This window comes from Schistocerca piceifrons, chromosome 5 (genome assembly GCF_021461385.2).
Source record: "Schistocerca piceifrons isolate TAMUIC-IGC-003096 chromosome 5, iqSchPice1.1, whole genome shotgun sequence".
Lineage (NCBI taxonomy): Eukaryota > Metazoa > Arthropoda > Insecta > Orthoptera > Acrididae > Schistocerca > Schistocerca piceifrons.
In genome coordinates, this window is record NC_060142.1 from 396331139 (window position 1) to 396351149 (window position 20011).

General features: G+C 38.8%; 1 protein-coding gene across 2 annotated transcripts in view; it reads right to left on the minus strand.

Annotated features, from left to right (window-relative positions):
- Window positions 1–20011, minus strand: part of LOC124798527 — a 133354-nt gene that overhangs the window by 106524 nt on the left and 6819 nt on the right. For both annotated transcript variants that reach the window (XM_047261974.1, XM_047261973.1), the window contains exon 3: window positions 6401–6609. In XM_047261974.1, the coding sequence (XP_047117930.1) occupies window positions 6401–6609 (209 nt within the window). The remainder of the gene's footprint in view (window positions 1–6400; window positions 6610–20011) is intronic.

A 20011-nucleotide genomic window follows, 5' to 3' on the forward strand; every position in this document is an offset into this window, starting at 1 on the left:
TGGTGACATTAATTGTAATTTTCTGTCATGTTACCTTATTGCAAATAAGCTACTTGTAAATAAGGAGAAAAGAAAGACAGTGACAATGCAATTTATGCTCAGCTATAGTCAGAACATAAATAGAACTGTATTTACACATCCACTGGCCCTTAGCTACACAAACACACACAAATTTTTGTGTATAATTGTTGACAAACACCTGTCATGGAAAGAACACATAGATCATATTTATACGAAATCAGTACAAATGTGTATCTACTGAAAAGGGTCTCAGCTTTCAACGATCATGATAGCTTCAGATATACAGGGTGTTACAAAAAGGTACGGCCAAACTTTCAGGAAACATTCCTCACACACAAAGAAAGAAAATATGTTATGTGGACATGTGTCCGGAAACGCTTACTTTCCATGTTAGAACTCATTTTATTACTTCTCTTCAAATCAAATTAATCATGGAATGGAAACACACAGCAACCGAACGTACCAGGTGACTTCAAACACTTTGTTACAGGAAATGTTCAAAATCTCCTCCGTTAGCGAGGATACATGCATCCACCCTCCGTCGCATGGAATCCCTGATGCGCTGATGCAGCCCTGGAGAATGGCGTATTGTATCACAGCCGTCCACAATACGAGCACGAAGAGTCTCTACATTTGGTACCGGGGTTGCGTAGACAAGAGCTTTCAAATGCCCCATAAATGAATGTCAAGAGGGTTGAGGTCAGGAGAGCGTGGAGGCCATGGAATTTGTCCGTCTCTACCAATCCATCGGTCACCGAATCTGTTGTTGAGAAGCGTACGAACACTTCAACTGAAATGTGCAGGAGCTCCATCGTGCATGAGCCACATGTTGTGTCGTACTTGTAAAGGCACATGTTCTAGCAGCACAGGTAGAGTATCCCGTATGAAATCATGGCGGTCAATCGAGGAAGTACAGCACATACTGACGAAATTAAAATGAGCTCTAACACGGAAATTAAGCGTTTCCGGACATATGTCCACATAACATCTTTTCTTTATTTGTGTGTGAGGAATGTTTTCTGAAAGTTTGGCCGTACCTTTTTGTAACACCCTGTATATACTTCGGAGTGATACATCTACATCTTCAGTATGGTATTGAGATATGAGGTGGGGCACCAGCTGTCTATACAGACATGCTGTTTAGACCACACAAAATGCAGTAAGAGTGGTAGCTAAGTTAACAAGAGAGAGCCTTCTAAAGAAACCTTCAGAAAATATAAAGAACTAACCACCTACTCTATGTGACATCCTGCAGGTAATAATGTGTAACAGAGTCCATAACATAATGTAACAAACTGTAATGTACATAGGTACAATCACGGTGAATGGAAAATTTTCACAGAATTGTTTGTTTTTGCAACACAAAAATGAATATTTCTGACTTTCACTATTTATATCAATGTGTGCACTTATGTAGGTTAACTGAACCTTTGAATATGTGAACTGAAATCTATGACAATGTCTGAAAACTGACTGCTACACAGACAGCAAGCAAACAAATGAACATGGAAGAAGAACCAGTAAAAAGTGTAACTTGTTGAATAGCAGTGCTTGGAAAATGATTTCAGTGCTCAGGTCTGAAGTTCGTAAGTTTTCTTGTCAAAACATACAGAAATTTTCCAAATATGCTCAAAGATTATCAAATGGAAAAAGAATATTAGATTGCTGAAGATTAACTTATAAACTAAATCTGTAAATAATGTTTTATGTAATTATTACTGTACTTTAACAAGCAGAAGAAGCCACTCCAGGCAACTTCTGTAAAATATACTGACAACATTCTGACTAGTACTACTCTATTCATTCTCTTTGACAGTACAGACAAAACCTCTTCTTACACCAACAAACCATATACACATGGCCTCCCAGCCTTTAACAACTATTGCTTCCAAAGCCCTCCTGGAATTCTCCCCAAAAAACTCTTTCATTGTTGCACTAACCAACTTCATTATACCCAAAACTACTTCACCTTAAAAAGGCAGATCTACACACACACACACACACACACACACACACACACACACACACACACACACACACAGAGGAGGGATGTGCATAAAAAGTTCTCAGTTCACTTGCCGCGTCAAATTCTAATACAATTCCAATTTTTGATGATACCCTCCATCACCATTGTCAGGGTTTAAAACTGTCTAGAATGAACTGCCTTTTTTTTTATACCCAACGGATGGCATCTGACTGGCTGGAATACGTCATGAAAGTGTGTACAGAGGTGGCGCCCTCTATGTCCATAAATTTTGTTTGCACTATCTAGTGTTGCTTGCAGCACCATCCATCACATCAGGCAGTGAACTGTGAGAAGTATTCCTCTGTGGTTTTTTCTTGTCAAGTGCGTGATTACCTGCATTGCTAAGCACATAGCCAGTGTCTCTACTGAATCTTTTTTTAGCAAAGTTTAATTTCAATTGTTTCTCTGTTCAAAGAGTCCCAACAGTTTGATGTGTGACTAATCTTCTCATATGTTCGAACAAAATCTGATACTTTTTTAACAGGCTGTGCTCTGCCACCACTAATTTATCCGAATATCTGTATTTAAAGTGATGTTGACGCTCGATGGAATGATTGGCAAGTGTCTGTTGAGACACGGCAAGTGAAATAAAAACATTTTATGCAAAGACTTTATCATCATAAACTTCATAGCCACAGGAAGTATATGGCTATGGGGACCAGGCCGACAGTCTTCTACAAATCTTTTCATGGATCATGTGGAATAGGCTATTTATTTATTTAACCTGATCAGATTAGGGCAATCAGGCCCTCTCTTAGATCAGACCAGTGTTCCACACATGCAGCATTTTACACATCATAGTTACACAACGACAGTAGTTTGAATAAGAAAAATAGGTTAATCTAGTGACAACATGAATAAAGAGTAATGACTAAGACCTAATAAAGTAACTAACTACTGGCAGTATTTTTACAACAGCTGCTATACATAAAAATTATGATAAAAGCAATAACAACAACAGTAAAAGAAAAATGAAATAGTAATGATAAATGAAGTGTTGGCAGAAGTGCCAACACCGTGTTGCTAGAGGAGGCCGAAATGCACGCGTTTAATTACACGCAGACTGGCGGGAGGTCTGGAACAGGTCAGAGAAATAAGACTAGCAAAACAGGAGGTAACTGGTAGAATACTTAACTTTAATCCACAATCGGTGTACATCTCTCTTGACTGTACATAATTTCCATTTCACTATACACTGGTAATGGCGCCTTGCTAGGTCGTAGCAAATGACGTAGCTGAAGGCTATGCTAACTATCGTCTCGGCAAATGAGAGCGTATTTGTCAGTGAACCATTGCTATGAACGTCGGCTGTACAACTGGGGCGAGTGCTAGTAAGTATCTCTAGACCTGCCGTGTGGTGGCGCTCGGTCTGCAATCACTGACAGTGGCGACACGCGGGTCCGGCGTATACTAATGGACCGCAGCCGATTTAAAGGCTACCACCTAGCAAGTGTGGTGTCTGGCGGTGACACCACAGTAAACACGAGAAAAATTGGCATTAGTAATGAAGATTTGTGCAGATGTACATTAATATATTGGTGTATAAAGTAGATGTTTACTGGTATAGCAAATTTTGGCGAAGGGAGATTTAAGGAGGCCGCATCAGTTAAGAAAAAACTGGGAACTGAGCAAGATGTAGTAGGAAAGAAGGAAGTAATGGGGTAAGTGCATTCATGTACAGAGGAAGGCATTACTGTTACTTAAATAGATATGTCAGTAACTGTTTTTGAAGCCAGACATTCTTTTAATTTCTCTAATATAACGAGGGGGGTTATTCCAGAGTCAGGTTCCTGCTACTGTAAAGTATTTCAAGAAGGTGGCTGAGCGATGTAGTGGAACAGAGAGGATTTTATTGTGATGGGAATGTGTGTTTCTGTCATGTTGTTCAGACACGTCAGACACGAGCATTAAGGATGAGGAGAGATATGAGGTACAGTGTACATTTATAAGGCAGTAAATCAGACAGCGCGTACGGAAATCTCTGCGTTTGTCTGCACGCAGCCAGGACAGTTGTGCATCTGCTGGTGAAATGCAATCAAAAAGTCGAACGTCACAGATATATCGGATGCAGGCATTCATGACCAGTTCCAGACATCACGAAGTTTCCTGAGAGTCCTTGTAGGATAATATCGCTGTAGTGAATGATTGGGAGTATAAGCGTTCATACCAATTTCTTTTTCAGATCAAAAGGGAAGAGTTTTTTTAAACATTTTTGTATGGCATGAAGCAATGCCAATGCTTTTTTGCACACTGCAGTTACGTGCTCTGTCCAATTTAGATTTTCGTCTATTATTACTCCCAAGCTCTTTGCTGAGGGCTACTCCTCAACTTCCACACTGTGTCCTCTGGCTTGGTTCAGGTGCAGCAGCAGTGTCTCTGATGTCTCTGTGGTATGGATTCACAGTGAAGAACCGTTCCAGGTTTTGAAACAGTAACTACTGCCTACAACTGTACTTGTCTTTTCCTTCTTCAAACTCAAAGTCACCTTCCCAGGTATTGATGTCCATCTCACTGAAGCTATAGTCCAAAACTTAGCCTGTGTTCATGGATGTGGATGAACAGCTGGTGACATCACAGTATGGAATTCCACATTCCAATACACTGAGAAGTGTGGAAGGAAGAATCCAGCATATCTGATTTTTGTCTCATGGAGAGGAAAATGGTCAATGAGATGCAGTGTTGGTTTTACATCACAAACAGAACTGAGGAGACACCACACTGTATTAAGTTGTAGAAGTTGAACTCATATGTCATCATTTTTATATTGTAGTGTATGTTGTATGAACATAAATAAGCCATTTCAAAGCACCATACTGAGGACTTGTCATAATAAAATCATATGAAATTATGTATTGGTAGCTAAAGGCTTCTCGTAATTGATGCTTCTCATGTTGTAAGTTAGATACTATGAAAGTACACTGTGTCAGCACTACAGCACAATGATGATTAATACAAGTGTGCCTTTTTAGTACAATTTGTCATAGTTAAATATCAAATAATGACATCAGTAGTTACAGCCTTTAGACATTTTAAACCATAAAACTTAGGCATTGCTCTCAGGTTGAAGTCAAAGCATAGTCGATAGCATAGTTACTATAGAGAGGACGGTAGCAAGTTCAAGTCTAGGTAGTACATCCAAATATTTTTTTTCTACCCTTTATTTCCTAAAAGATTCTGGGATTTCCTTATTAATTTATTAGCAGTATTATATGCAATAGTTGATGTCATTTTTATACATAATGTATTTCTGCAATTCTTGTAGCTTGGACCAATGGCTTGAAAGTTTCTCTGGTGGCCAGAAATATTTATGTGACTGGCAGTCTGTCAGAATGTAAATACGAAATACACACTGGAATTTTCTGCTACTATGAAACTTTGTGTAAAAGACATATACCCAGCTCTTGTTTTAATGGACTGCCATATGTTTGTATCTTGTGGCAAGTACGTTTTTCATTAACAGTGTCTAGCTTGCAAAAAACCTCTTTCATTTTAATGAATTGAATGAAATTACAAGAGGAATCTCAATCCTTAAACCTATGTGATGAAATACTTTGCTTCAGAATTACGCTAGTGAACGCAACATTAAGAATATGGCTATTATGAATGTGCAAGCTGATATTAGACATTATACTTTAATTATATTCAATTTAACATCAAAAATGTGATGGAAAACTGAGTTAATGACTAACTTCTACTAGTATGTATCTTAGATTGTTGGGCACAGTATGTAGCATAACCTCTATCAACAATTTGCTGTTCAAGCCATCGATGAGTCCAGAACCTCCTTTTGGATTTTCTCCACTGTTAATTTGACTATTGCTAACAGAGTTAATGCAACTATTTAAAGCATGCCCATTTTCATAAGGAAGCTGTGTGATTAGTTTGGTGGATGCAGCTGACACCTGCCGGTGGAATGTGCTGCAGTCACAAATTACGACGAAGAGCACATTTTGTGAGATGTAGCAAGTCATTTCAGAGTGTCTAACAACCATGGCAGACACCACATTTGGCATGCGCTGTGATGAGAAACACATCCCATGTGACGAATGTTTTATCATCTACGGTAAACGGATCTGCTCCAACATTAAGTCCCTCAAAACTTACACCAATGACCTCTCCAAAATTTATCATTCAATGTTGGCTTCTATCACCCTCTGAACCATTCTTGCCAAAAGATATAACATTCACATACTACTAACCCTGCCCTAAAGTTTCTAAGCCTGCAGTCATCTGTGCTGTACACTCTATCCCCCTGCATCCATGAAAAGAGAGAGAAACACTGAAATGATGATGGTTTTGGACTTCTGTCTATGTACAACTGTGAGGAAAAATTAGCTTCCAGTTCTGAATTACCTTGAATATTTATCTTGCCACATTAGAAGTTCCTCGGTAAGAGCGGCATACTCTCCATTTGGAAACTTTTCTGCCTCAGCTAAAAAGTTTGTTTCCATGGTAACTATATGATGCTCTCGTTCTAGAAGGCGTTGTTTTAAATTTTCAATTTCAACATGAAGATGTAGATTAGACTGATCAGCACAGCTTTTACAGCTCCATCCACATTCCTGAAAAAATAAATATGACATAATTATATTAAGTGCAGAGACTTAGCAGAGCAATACAGACAACTGGGAGATTCCAGAATGAGATTTTCACTCTGCAGCGGAGTGTGTGCTGATATGAAACTTCCTGGCAGATTAAAACTGTGTCCCAACCGAGACTCGAACTCGGGACCTTTGCCTTTCGTTGGCAAGTGCTCTACCAACTGAGCTACCCAAGCACGACTCACGATCCATCCTCACAGCTTTAATCCCACCAGTACCTCATCTCCTACCTTCCAAACTTCACAGAAGCTCTTCTGCGGAACTTACAGAACTAGCACTCCTGGAAGAAAGGATATTGCAGAGACATGGTTTAGCCACAGCTTCCAGAATGAGATTTTTACTCTGAAGCAGAGTGTACACTGATATGAAACATCCACGCAGATTAAAGATGTGTGCCGGGCCGAGATTGAACTCATTCTGGAAACATCCCCCAGAGTGTGGCTAAGCCATGTCTCTGCAATATCCTTTCCTCCAGGAGTGCTAGTTCTGCAAGTTCTGCAGAAGAGCTTCTATGAAGTTTGGAAGGTAGGAGACGAGGTACTGGTGGAATTAAAGCTGTGAGGACGGGTCATGAGTCATGCTTGGGTACATCAATTGGTAGAGCACTTGCCCGCGAAAGGCAAGAGGTTGAGTCTTGGTCCAGCACACAGCTTTAATCTGCCAGAAAGTTTCAACTGAGAGACGCCTGTTGCTACAAGATTTATAAATTATGTACATATCTGCATACCAAAATCGCTGAAGAAACTTTTTTAGTGTTGGCAGATTAGAAGCTGGTGGAGAACAATGAACTTACACTGGCTATATTTTACACTGTGATTATACTTTGAAATGAAACCCAACAATTTTAATTATTGTCAAAAAATACACGCAAAATACAAAATTTCACAGCCCATAAATTATCAGAAGTATAGAATAGAATCAACTATTATTTGTTTAATCCACAGACTGACGGATACAATTCAGAAAATAGTTTTGCCTCATACAAATCAGCATAATTAAAAATTTGGGACATACTTCCCAAACTGATCCTTACCTGAGCTATCACATTGTAGATACTCTTGGGTAATGTGTTGCTATCACTTACAAGGTTTTCCACAAAAGTTAATCAGAAAGGACATTAAACAACCATGTAAAAAAACATGGGTCGCTAGAGGGATTAACGTCTCTTGTGAATGAAAAAGAGAAATATATCTGGTGGTAAGACAAAGTAGAGGACCTGCAGTACTTGCATACACCAAAAACTACTCAATATCACTAAGAAAAGTTATTAAAAACTCAAGGAACATGCACATTATGTCAGAAATCAGTAATCCTGACAACACATTTAAAGCTATATGGGATGTAGTTAAATGAGAGACAGGACAACCACACACAGAACAGGATAACATCACTGTTGAACTGAATGAAATGGCAACAAATGATGAGTCACAGGTAGCAAACATATTTAATATGGATTTCTTAAATAGTCAAAAGTTGAGGGACACGCAGTTAACAGAAAAATCACAGCAGTATGTTGAAAAAAAAAAAAAAAACAACTCATAGAATTCCATCCTTATGAAAGTATGAAAATTATACATTCCCTCATAAAAGCTCATCTGAATCTGATGATGTTTCCAATAGAGTACTAAAGATTTGTTCTCATTTCATAAGCCCTGTGTTAGCTAAAATACATAAAAGCATCACTAACATAAGACATTTTCCCAGAGAGACAAAGGTGATAAAGAGATATGTCAATAACTATCCACCTGTTTAACTGCTGATGTCATTTTCTAAAATTTTTAAGGCGGCGAAGTATTCTAAAATAGTACCTCACCAGAGCAACAATAATATTCTCAGCAAATAACAGTATGGATTTCAGAAGAGTTGTTTTGCTGAGAATGCCCTTTACACATTCACTCACCAAATTTTACAAGTATTAAATAATAAAATAGTGCGACTGGTATTTTCTGCAACCTATCTAAGGCACTTGACTCTTCAAATCACAGTATTCTCCAAAATAAACTGAAGTTTTATAGGATTGATGGTGTAGCAAACCAATGGACAATGTCATATCTAACCGAAAAAATGTAGAAAGTTGTACTTAGTAATTCAACCAATTTATTCTAGGACATTATTCCAACTAGGGAGAAATCACGTATGGGGTTCCCCAAGGTTCAAATCTCAGATCCACTATTGTTCCTCACATATGTAATGATCTTTCTTATAATACATGACAAGCAGAATTAATCTCTTTGCAGATGAAACTAGTATTGTAATCAATACGAGAACACGTACAAAAACAAAAGGAATAGTCAACAATGTTCTTAAAAGTATCATTGACTGGTTTTCTGTGAATGGTCTCACCCTCAATTTGAAAAATACACAACAAATTCAGTTCTGCACATCTAGGGGTGAATTGTAACACATTGTGACAAAATAATAAATAAAGTGGAAACCTGAAAACTGGAAAAAGCACATTTTGGAACTGCTAAAACAACTTAGTTTAGCCACATTTGCAATTAGATTCACTGCAAATCTTGGGGAGAGAATCAGTTAAGTTGAAATATTTCCTTTTAATAATGTCATATGAAATAATGTCTGGGCAACTCCATCTTTAAAAACAAAAGTCTTCATTCAGAAAAATGTGTTTTAGGAGTAATATGTGGTGCACACCCATGATCATCTTGTAAACATGGGTTTAAGGAACTGGACATTTTCATTATGGCTTCACAGTATATTCCCTCATGAAGTTTGTCGTAATTAATATTCTGCAGTTCAAACAGAACAGTGAGGTACAGAATTACAATACCAGAAGGAAAAATGACATTCACTACTCCGCATAAAGACAACTTTAAGCCCAAAAGGGGTGCACAATGCTGCAACAAAAATTTGATAACTTAACCATGAACTGTGTGACAGACAGCAAAGTAAAAGTTGGAAACAAACTAAAAAAGTTTCTCCTTGACAACTCCTATTCTGTAGAATAATTTCTATTACTGTAATGTGTAAAAAACAGTGGGTAGGAATTACTAACTATGTCCGTAGATAAAAAAAATATGTATCTGTAAATATTCAGCGTGTAGCCATATTTCAAAATTAAGTTGTGGTGTGTATGTAAAATAACTTGTTCTAGATCATGATTTATCGTGCAAAATATCCATGGAACATGAAACTAGCTAACAATTCCTAGATAAATGCTTTACATAGTTAGGTGAGTGCAAAAATAATAAGTAATTAAAGAGACAAATGACAACAAGACAGTAATAAAGTAGTAAACAGCATGACATACATGTATGACCATAACATAAGGTCTGTAGTTTATTTATAGTTCATTCTCATAAGAAATGTAGGTCATTTGTCACACACTCCAGGAATTCTTTCTGAGAGTGAAATCATTTACTTTTTATCCATTTCACAATACTACCTTTAAATTTATTTGGACACTGTGCTGGCATTCTCGTGTATACTTCAGTTAAGTACTGCAGTGCAACTGATAGCTTTCTTTTGCTATTTAAACACTAATTAGAGCCCACAGAATTATCCAATAACCACATATTAGTATTCCATAACTCATGTGGGAGTAGACAGTGCACTTCAGCATTTCCCTGTGTGGATTCCCCAGCTGAGCTTTTGGTCTATGCAAAATCCTAAATTTTGCTTTTTATTATGACAAAGCATTCAGACTGTACGCAATGTCTTCAGTTTTAGCATCATTTTTCTGCAGTAAATTTGCCTCAAACCAGTCAGTACATCTCTCCACCGTTACCACCATGCTGTGTTGCACATTTTCAAAGTTAGTTTCACAAGTGATGAGTGTTATGTTATCTGCATATCAGACTGCATCATATGTCACAACTTTGGGTAAAACATTTGTCTAAATAAGGGGAAGGAAATGTCCAAAAACAAATCTCTGAGGTGCAATGGAAGACATTTTGACTACTTCTGATTATTTATCTTCACTAATTCTTTTTTATTGTTAAGTAGACTGCATTAGGACAGAACACTGTCTTTCCCTCTCTAGAGGAGTGTTGTTTTTTAACGATATCATGAGAGGTCATTCCATATTCTTTCCTTAGGTGCAAAAGTGTTGCACAGATATCTCTATCTTCAAAACAACTACATATCTTTGTTACCATGCTCTCAACTACTTTGGTGGAGAAAGGCTGGAACTGCTTTGGCGGAGAAAGGCTGGATCTGCATTCATATTGTGAGAAGAAGCTAAGTGTATTTGATTCAGAACATTGTCTCATCTGTATGGGCTATAAACAGCTATACAATGGTGACACATTACCAAAGAAATGAAGAAGATGGCTTCTGTGGATGATAGAGGACTTACGATCCTGAATTGCAAAGCATGTAGAATCACAACTGGTTTAAGGCTCTAGCAACACAAGCTGCCACTTGGGGCACCAAGCTGAGAGGGGGTGCCAGCTGAAGACTTGAAATGAAAGAGAACAAAAACATGTAATAAGATTAACTTTTGGGTTAAATTCAAGAACCTATGTAGAAACCTGTACCAACGAACTGGGTATTCCAACCACTGCTTCTCAGTATATTCATTCCTTAATTAAATTTGTTGAAAATAATCTCTCTCTTTCCAACCAATGTGTCACTACTAAGTATCAATATTAGGAATAAGAACACTCTACATAAAGACCTAAAATCACTTACCTTAGTCAAAAAAGAAGTGCAATATTCAGGAACACACATTTTCAATAAACTGCCATGCAACCATTAAAAGCTTGCTTTCAGATAAAGCACAGTTTAAACAGAGTTTGAAAAATTTTTTGATAGGTGACTACTACTACTCTATAGGTGAATATCTTAACAGGGAATGCTAGACCAACTTAAGTAAAAATGTCTGTTAGATTTCAGTGTTGACAGTATTTTGTCACAACATTCAAGATTACACATTTTGTGTATATGATAAAATTTATTCAGACAGTGTATTAATTCTGTAAATATTAACAGTTACAGTTTACTGTAATGTATTCACATATCTTGATACACCCTGACAAGTGATCAGGGAAGTGAGTATTATATTCAAATGTTCTATGTTTTTTACGTCATATATTCTGACTGGGTCCACACCAACAAGAATCATCTCATTTTCGGTCTAAGAAACAAAAACTGAATATAATATAATCTGCCATAATAAGGAATTTTGAAGTTTTGTGTGAAATGGGATCTACATGCCAAGCCCAATACCACATAAAAGGCTCAAACTGCCATGAATGAAAATGTAGTAACACATGCAATCAACACATGGCATATGGATTAACAGCCACTACTGTTAACATACTAAAGCCGTATGATCCGCATGCTTATTCCTCAGTCTTAGATAAAATGGTGGAGGCAGCAGATGTTTGTAATAGTTTGAGTGGAAAGGAATGACGAATTACAAGAGAAGGTACTGTGGAAGCAATGAGGAAAAAGCTGCAAAGTGGAAGGAATGAATACATAAGTTCCAGTAATAAATGTATTCCTGTGAAAGCATTTCCAGTACAAGACGTAAGTATCATTACTGATCACAAACCTACACCACAGTTGGACAGAATGTTTATTCTTAAGATACCAAATGTATAGTTACAGAAGATGTAAAGGACAAACATACAGAAAATAAAGCCATTTATCATCAGTAATATGAATACATCTGTCTTCTTAGATTTCAAGAAAGCAGCAGACTGTGATATAAAAACAGTGAATCTACACGCATCCAAAGAGAAGTGGTTACGGCTGGACAAGCATAAGCCTCAAGGAATTACAACAAGGAGAATTTTAATTTTGCAGGCTTTATACATCTTTATGTTTGCATTTTCAGCTGTTCTGAATATTAAGTTTACTGTTGACAGTCAACAAGGTTATTAGTGTTTTCGAGTGCTCGGTGAATTCTGACTTTCAAAAAAGACGGATCAAAGAATTTGCATTGAATTTTGCTTCAAAAATGGGAAACAGTGCAGCATTGCATTTGAAATGTTGACTGTGGTTTTTGCAAATCTACTATAAGTAATACAAGAGTTTACAAATGGTATAAACATTGAAAGAGGATCGAGAAGACTTTGAAGACGACAACCACCCTTGACACCCTAACATATCAACTACTGATGACTATTTGGAAGAAGTTAAGAAAGTGGTTCTTGAAAATCACCGCATCACCACCAGAGAATTTGCTTATGATGTTGACATAGTCTCTGGTTTATGTCAAGCAATTTTTTTGGATGTTTTGGGCATGAAACTCGTAGCAGCGAAGTTTATTCCAAGACTGTTGAATTTTGATCAAAAATTGACTTCACATAGACATTGCTCAAGAATTGCTGAATGAAGTCAACAATGATCCAGAAGGAAGGTTATAACAGGTAACAAAACATGGTTATACGAGTATGATGTAGAAACAAAGGCGCAATTGTCCCAATGGAAACTGACTGACGGGCCACAAAAAAAGAAAATTCGATAAGTTCAACCAGATGTGAAGGTTCTTCTCACTGTTTCCTTTGATTACAATGGGTTAGCGTATCATGAACTCCTCCCTCATGGTCGTACAGCCAATAAGGAATACTACCTAGAAGTTACATGCTGTTTATGTGAGTCAATCCAGAAAAAAAAGGACCAGAATTGTGCCAAAACTATTTGTGGAAATTGCATCACGACAATGCTCCCACTCACACCTCTACCTCTACCGCTATCTCCATACCCTGCAAACCAACACAAAGTGCGTGGCACAGGGTATGTTCCACTGTACCTGTTATAAGGATTCCTTCCCGTTCCATTCATGTATGGAGTGTGGGAAGAATGCTTGCAGTAATTATTCTAATCTTGTTCACGAGGTCCCTATGTGAGTGATACGTAAGAGGTTGTGGAATATTCCTAGACTCATAGTCTTAATGTCAATTCTTGAAACTTTGTTAGTAGATATTCTCGGGATAGTTACGTCTATCTTCAAGAGTATGCCAGATCATTTTCTTAAGCATCACTGTGACTCTCTCCTATAGGTCAATCAAACATGTGGCCATTCCTGCTGCCCTTCTCTGTATACATTCAATATCATCTGTTAGTTCTATCTGGTACGAGTGCAATATTCTAGTGGTTCAAAAAGAGGTCCAATGTTCACGAATATACATTTTCAATAAATTGCCAGCAACCGTTAAAAACTTAGTTTCAGATAAATCACAGTTTAAACATAGTCTAAAAGTCTTTTTGGTAGGCCAAATCCTCCTCCTCCATAGATGAATATCTTAATGGGGTGTTAGACCAGCTTAAGTAAAGATGTCTGTTAGATTTCAGTTTTGGCAGACTTGGTCACAACACACAAAGTTAGGTATTTTGTGTATAATAAATTTATTAAAGCATACGTTTGATTCTGACGCTGTAATAATTCTGTAAATATTGACAGTTCCAGTTTACTGTAATGTATTCAGCTATTTTGACAATCTCCCGACAAATGATCTGGGTAGTGAGTATTATATTCAAATGCTTTATGTTTCTTATGTTATACTTTTGACTTGTTCCACACCCACAAGAATCTTCTCAGTTTTGAGTCTATGGAACAAAAACTGAATCTAATCTAATCTAACTGGTCGCATGAGTGATTTTCAAGCAATCTCCTGTGCAGACTAATTGCACTTCCCCAGTGTTCTACCAATATACCTGCTTTACCCACAACTGATTTCATCCGATCATTCCATTTCATATTCCTACAAAGTATTAATCTAGGTATTTATATGACTTGGTGGATTCCAACTGTGGCTCACTGATATTATAGTCATAGGCTACTATGTTTTTTTTCTTTTATTTTCTGAAGTGCAACATTTTACATTTCTGAACACCTAAAGCAAGTTGTCAATCTATGCACCACTTTGAAATCTTATCAAGATTTGACTGAATTTTTGTGCAGCTTCTTTCAGACAGTACTTTATTACAGATAAATGTTTACCTACAAAAAGTCTGAGGTTACTATTAATATTGTTTGCAAGATCATTGATAACAACAAAGACTGCAAGGGGCACACCCGAAGTTACTTCTACATCTCATGATAACTCTCCACCCACGATAACATGCTACGCCCTCCTTACCAAATAGTCCTCAAGCCAGTCAAAAATTTCACTTGATAACCATATCATCACTTTTTGGAAATCAAGAAATACTGCATCTATGTGACTGCCTTTTTCTAATGCTTTCAGTATGTCAAGTGGAAAAAATGCACATTAGGTTTCACATGATCAGTGTTTTCAAAATCCATGCTGGTTGGCATGGAACTTGCTTTTTAGGGTGCAAAAACAACTAAGGTCATACGTACTCATGTGAGAACCTCAGAACACTAGGACAAAAAAAAGGAGTTAAAAAATACTACACATTAAGCCTGATCACTGGAAGAAAAGAGCTAAGAATAACGACTTGGAGAAAGGTCTACAAAATACGCCATATAGGCAGCGGAGGTCCCGAACTAAAGAGTAAATGTCCTTTCCCATGTTGTCGTGACAGATAAAAAGTAAAACGCAGTTGACAGCCCACACATTGTTCACTAAAACAGCCAATAACTCAGACAGCAAACATAAATTAGAACATAAGTGGTTAAAAAAAGAGCATTTGGTCCAGAAATGGCAAACCATCAAACAATGGTGACAATGAGCACGAAGTGGTGGGGGAACATCACTTAACACACGGCAATGGCTAAAACGACAGTGCTTGATACACAACCTAGTTAAAATAATCTCCTCACAGTGAGAGGCCCCACGAGTAAGTCGGCCAAGCAGCTGGGAGAGGTTTAATTCCATGGAGCTTGTTCCCATGAAGAGGACACCAGTGGTGATGCCAAAGTGACACCACCTGCTGACTAATGGCAACAGAGAGATCATTGGAAGGAATAGAAGAACTAGCAGGCCAAGGTAAGAAGACTGCAGTCTTGGCAGCAGCATCAGCAACCTTGTTTCACATCAGACCAATGTGACCTGGGACCTATATAAACGTTACAGTGGCTCCCTCAAGAGTGAGCAAGTGGAAGCATTCTTGTACTTGCTGCACTAAGGAATGGACTGTTTACAGCATACAGAGGCTCTGAAGTGCACTGAGAGAATTGGAGCAGATAACACAATTGAAAAGCCTGTGTCGACGGATGTACTGTGTGGCCTGATAAAGGGCAAATAGGTCTGCAGTAAATGCTGAGCTGTTTTCTGGAAGCCAATACCACAAATGGATGGGGCCAATGGTGAAGGCATACCTGACACACAGTCAGTCCAAGAGTCATCAGTGTACACAGAGGTACTAACACTATGTTTCATGTAAAGATTGAATCTGGAGTAGTCTTCTCCTTAGGAAGCAAATGAAGTCCAAGTGAACATGGGCTGCCACACAAAGCCAATGTGGTGAAGGGTTCACATCTATCAGGAACATGGCAGGTAGTGCGAAGTTTAGCTGCCTGAGCAATAGCTGAAAGTGAACTCCGAGAGGTAACAGAGAAGAGAGACACGCCCCATACGGGCAGTCATGAAGAACGAGGCATAGCATGGATGGCCAAGCATAGCAGAAAAAACAGCATGTGTATCTGCTGAGGACAACATCACATCCTTATGTCAGTGGTAGACCAGCAGCTTTTGCACAGACTCTCAACCGGGCTCGTGTAAAAGGCACCAGTGGCCAAACGATGTCACAATGGTGGATTGTACTTAGATGGCATAAGATGGATGGCATGCATCTGCATAAACAAAACACTCATAGTCTGCTTTCGAACAGACAAGGGATAAGTACAAACAGATGAAGGTTGTCCAATCTGCTCCCTAGGAAGTACTGCTTAGGACACTGAGGGACCAGGTATAGTAGGGGGCAAGGTAAGACAAGTGGGAGGGCGAAGCAAGTTTGCTATCAAGTATGAGGTCCAAAAATTTTATAGTTTTAGTGCGGAAGAGCAACAAGCCCAAGATGCACGGACGGTGGAAAAACCCCGTTGCACCGCCAGAAATTCGCACAAACAGGTTTGTAGACAGAAGAGCAAAAGCCAGTGTCGATGATCCACGAGTAAAGGCAATCAAGACATCACTAAAGATGCTACTCAAGGACACAAGTCCATGGAGAACTGCAACTAATCACAAAATCACAACCAGAAGGTAGCCAGAGATGCCCGGTGGGTGACAGGGTTAAAGGTGATAGCAAAGAGGACAACACTCAGGACGAGCCTGAGGCACCTCATTGAGGACAACGCTCAGGACGAGCCTGAGGCACCCCATTTTCTAGGATAAAGGTGTCTGACACGGTGGAACCCACACATAACTTGAAAACTCTGTCTTTTAAAAACTCCTGAAGGAAACTGGGCAGGTGGCCTCAGAGGCCACAAATGTAGAGAGCATGGAGGATACCAGTCTTCCAGCAGGTGTCTCAGGCTTTCTCCAAATCAAAAAACAGGGTTACCGTCTGGTATTTCGGCAGAAAACTGTTCAAGACATAGGTTTACAAAGCGACAAGATGATCCATTGCAGTACAGCATGCCCGAAACCCACATTTGTAAGACTCAAGCCTCCATACCAGCTGGGCATGAATCTCACATTCCACCACCTTGCAAACACAGCTGGTGAGAGAAATGGGGCAGCGTAGCTAGAAGGAAAGTTTTTTCCTCACTGGGCTTAGGTATGGGTATGACAATGGCTTCACGGCTGCATCTGGGAAACATACAATATACTCAAATGCATTTGTATGTATGAAGGAGAAAGCACTTGCCCTGTAAGAGAAAGGTGCTGCAACATCTGAATATGAATATCATCCAGCCCTGTGGCAGAAGATTGGGATGAAATGAGAGAATGATCTAAGCTCCTGCATAGTATAGGTAATATTGTAGCAATAACGATTCTGGGAGGAGAAGGGTATCACCTCATCCAGAGGAGAGGGAGACTGTTGGATAGAGGGTGTGGGTGCAGTGGGTTAGCAGAGATTGAGGCCAGGAGAATTACAGAAGTAAAGGATGTTGGAAGGATAAGTCCATTCTGAGTATTACAGAAAAGCTGGTGCTGGGTAAAAGATCCAGATGGCACAGGTTGTCAATCAGTCTAACTTGAACATGTTTTGCTCAGTGGCGTATTTTGCTCAAACCCATCAACCACCAACAACACCTGAATTTTGTCAGCTGTTACCCCTTCCACACCATAAACTTTCTGTCTTTTAGCCAGGCCACCCATGGATGGAATATGTACAGTGACAAGAAGTCCCTTATCCAGTATGCTCAAGGTCTCTCAAAGGCCTTCATAGATAGGTAACACCCCCCAAACCTAGACATCATAGGGATTATTCTGTGCCATGTCCTCACACTCCTAATCATCCCATCATCTCCAAGAACGAGCAGCAAAAATCACTCCAGACAGTAGCAACTGCACCATGTCTTTTGCCAGGGCTTCGACAATCTACCATAATTCCCAGAAACGAGGGATATTCTACACATGTTCCTTCCCACCCCTCCTTAAAGTCATATTCTGCTGCCCACCAAACACAGCATCCTAGCATATCCCTACGCCACTCCCACTCCCAATCCCTTGCCACAGGGACATATTCCTGAGGAAGAGTAAGATGAAAGACCTGCCTGATTCATCTACCCAGCACATCCTCCTCCAGTCTTGTCACAGGCTTATCATGCACCATCAAAAGCAGGGACACCTGTGAAAGAAGCCCATGTCATATACGATCTGTGATGCAATTTCCGAACAGCATTTTATGTAAGCATGACCACCACCCAGCTGTCTACATGAATGAATGGCCCCTGCCAAACTGTGCCCAAGAACAGAATGGAACACCCAATTGCAGAACAGAACATGCTAATGGTCAAAGGCTGCTTCACAACCCAAGCCATCTGGATCTTTGCTCCAGCACCAGTTTTCCTGGCACAAACAGATGGGAGTTATCCTTCACTCCTGTAATCCTTACCACCTCATCTCTACTAAACCAAAAATTCCCTACTAACCCAAAACACTCACACTCTTAACCCATCAGTCTTCCACTCTTTCACATCCTGTGTCTACATCTCCCATGTTCTTATACCACACAACAGCTACCTCCCTCTGAGCCATCACCTACCACTCCCCAACCCCCCCTCCTGCTTTCTCGCTCTATCCCTCTGCCCATCTGACCTGACACAACCTGTTACCCCAGTCCATCTGCTAACCCAGCGTTGTGTGTACAGCTGGTACGATGTAGGTGTGTGTGTGTGTGTGTGTGTGTGTGTGTGTGTGTGTGTGTGTGTGTGAAAATGATAATATAAACTTATTTGCTTTACTTTGATGGAACAGGATAATAAAACTTGCATTTTTTATTGTATTAAAAGGTATGTTTGCACTACAACACAATAGTTAAATTTTATGTATTAATGATAGACATACTAAAGAATTTATAAAAGCACAAATACAGAAAATTTATCACAACATACATCAGTCTTGCCATCTGAATTAGTTCTTCAAGAACTTACTTTCTTATTAGTAAACACTTAGCTTTCCATCCACAATTATGAAGAAATTACAGTGTTACTATGTGTATTTTATATGGTGTAGGACACTTTAAGCTGCACTGCAAGAAATATACCTACAATAATGAATGGTAAATGTATCAAGTAAGTTCTTTTATGGATTCCAAGAGGAAAGAAAAGTCAGAGATATCCTAATGGTACACGGGTAAAAGACATGGGAAAACATGGCAGGGAAGTAGTATTAGTTAACAATGTGATAATATACCAATAACTACTAAAACCATTAACATGGTAGACATACGAGCCTTGAAAAATTATCAGGAAATGGCTTATGTCACTAACAACATGAAAACATTAGCAAACTAAAATCAGACAAAGTTTTGATAGCACTTAGTGATGATACTACTGCCTGGGTCATTCCACCAAAAATGAACCAAAATCACATTAAAAAAATTTTGATCTTTCATTATTGTAGGTGTATTTCTTGCACTGCAGATCAAAGTGCCCTACACTATGTAAAATACACATAGTAACACTGTAATTTCTTCTTAATTGTGGACGCAAAGCTAAATATTTACTAATAAGAAAGTAAGTTCTTGAAGAACTAATTCAGATGGCAAGACTGATGTATGCTGTGATAAATTTTCTGTTTTTGTGCGTTTATAAATTCTTTAGTACTTCTATTACTAATATGAAAAAAGTAACTGTTTGCATAAATAGTTCTCGGTTTACTTGCCGCGTCAAATTTGGATAAAATCCCGAGCTTTCGATGACTACCTCTGTCATCTTCGTCAGGTGTAAAACTGACTGTATTTTACATACATATATACAACACCAGGTTAGCAGGTGGACTGGGATAAGGGGGTTGTGTCAGATCGGATGAGCAGAGGAGGGGTTGGGGAGTGGTAGCTAATGGCTTACGAGGAGGTTGCTGGTATGTGATATAAGAAT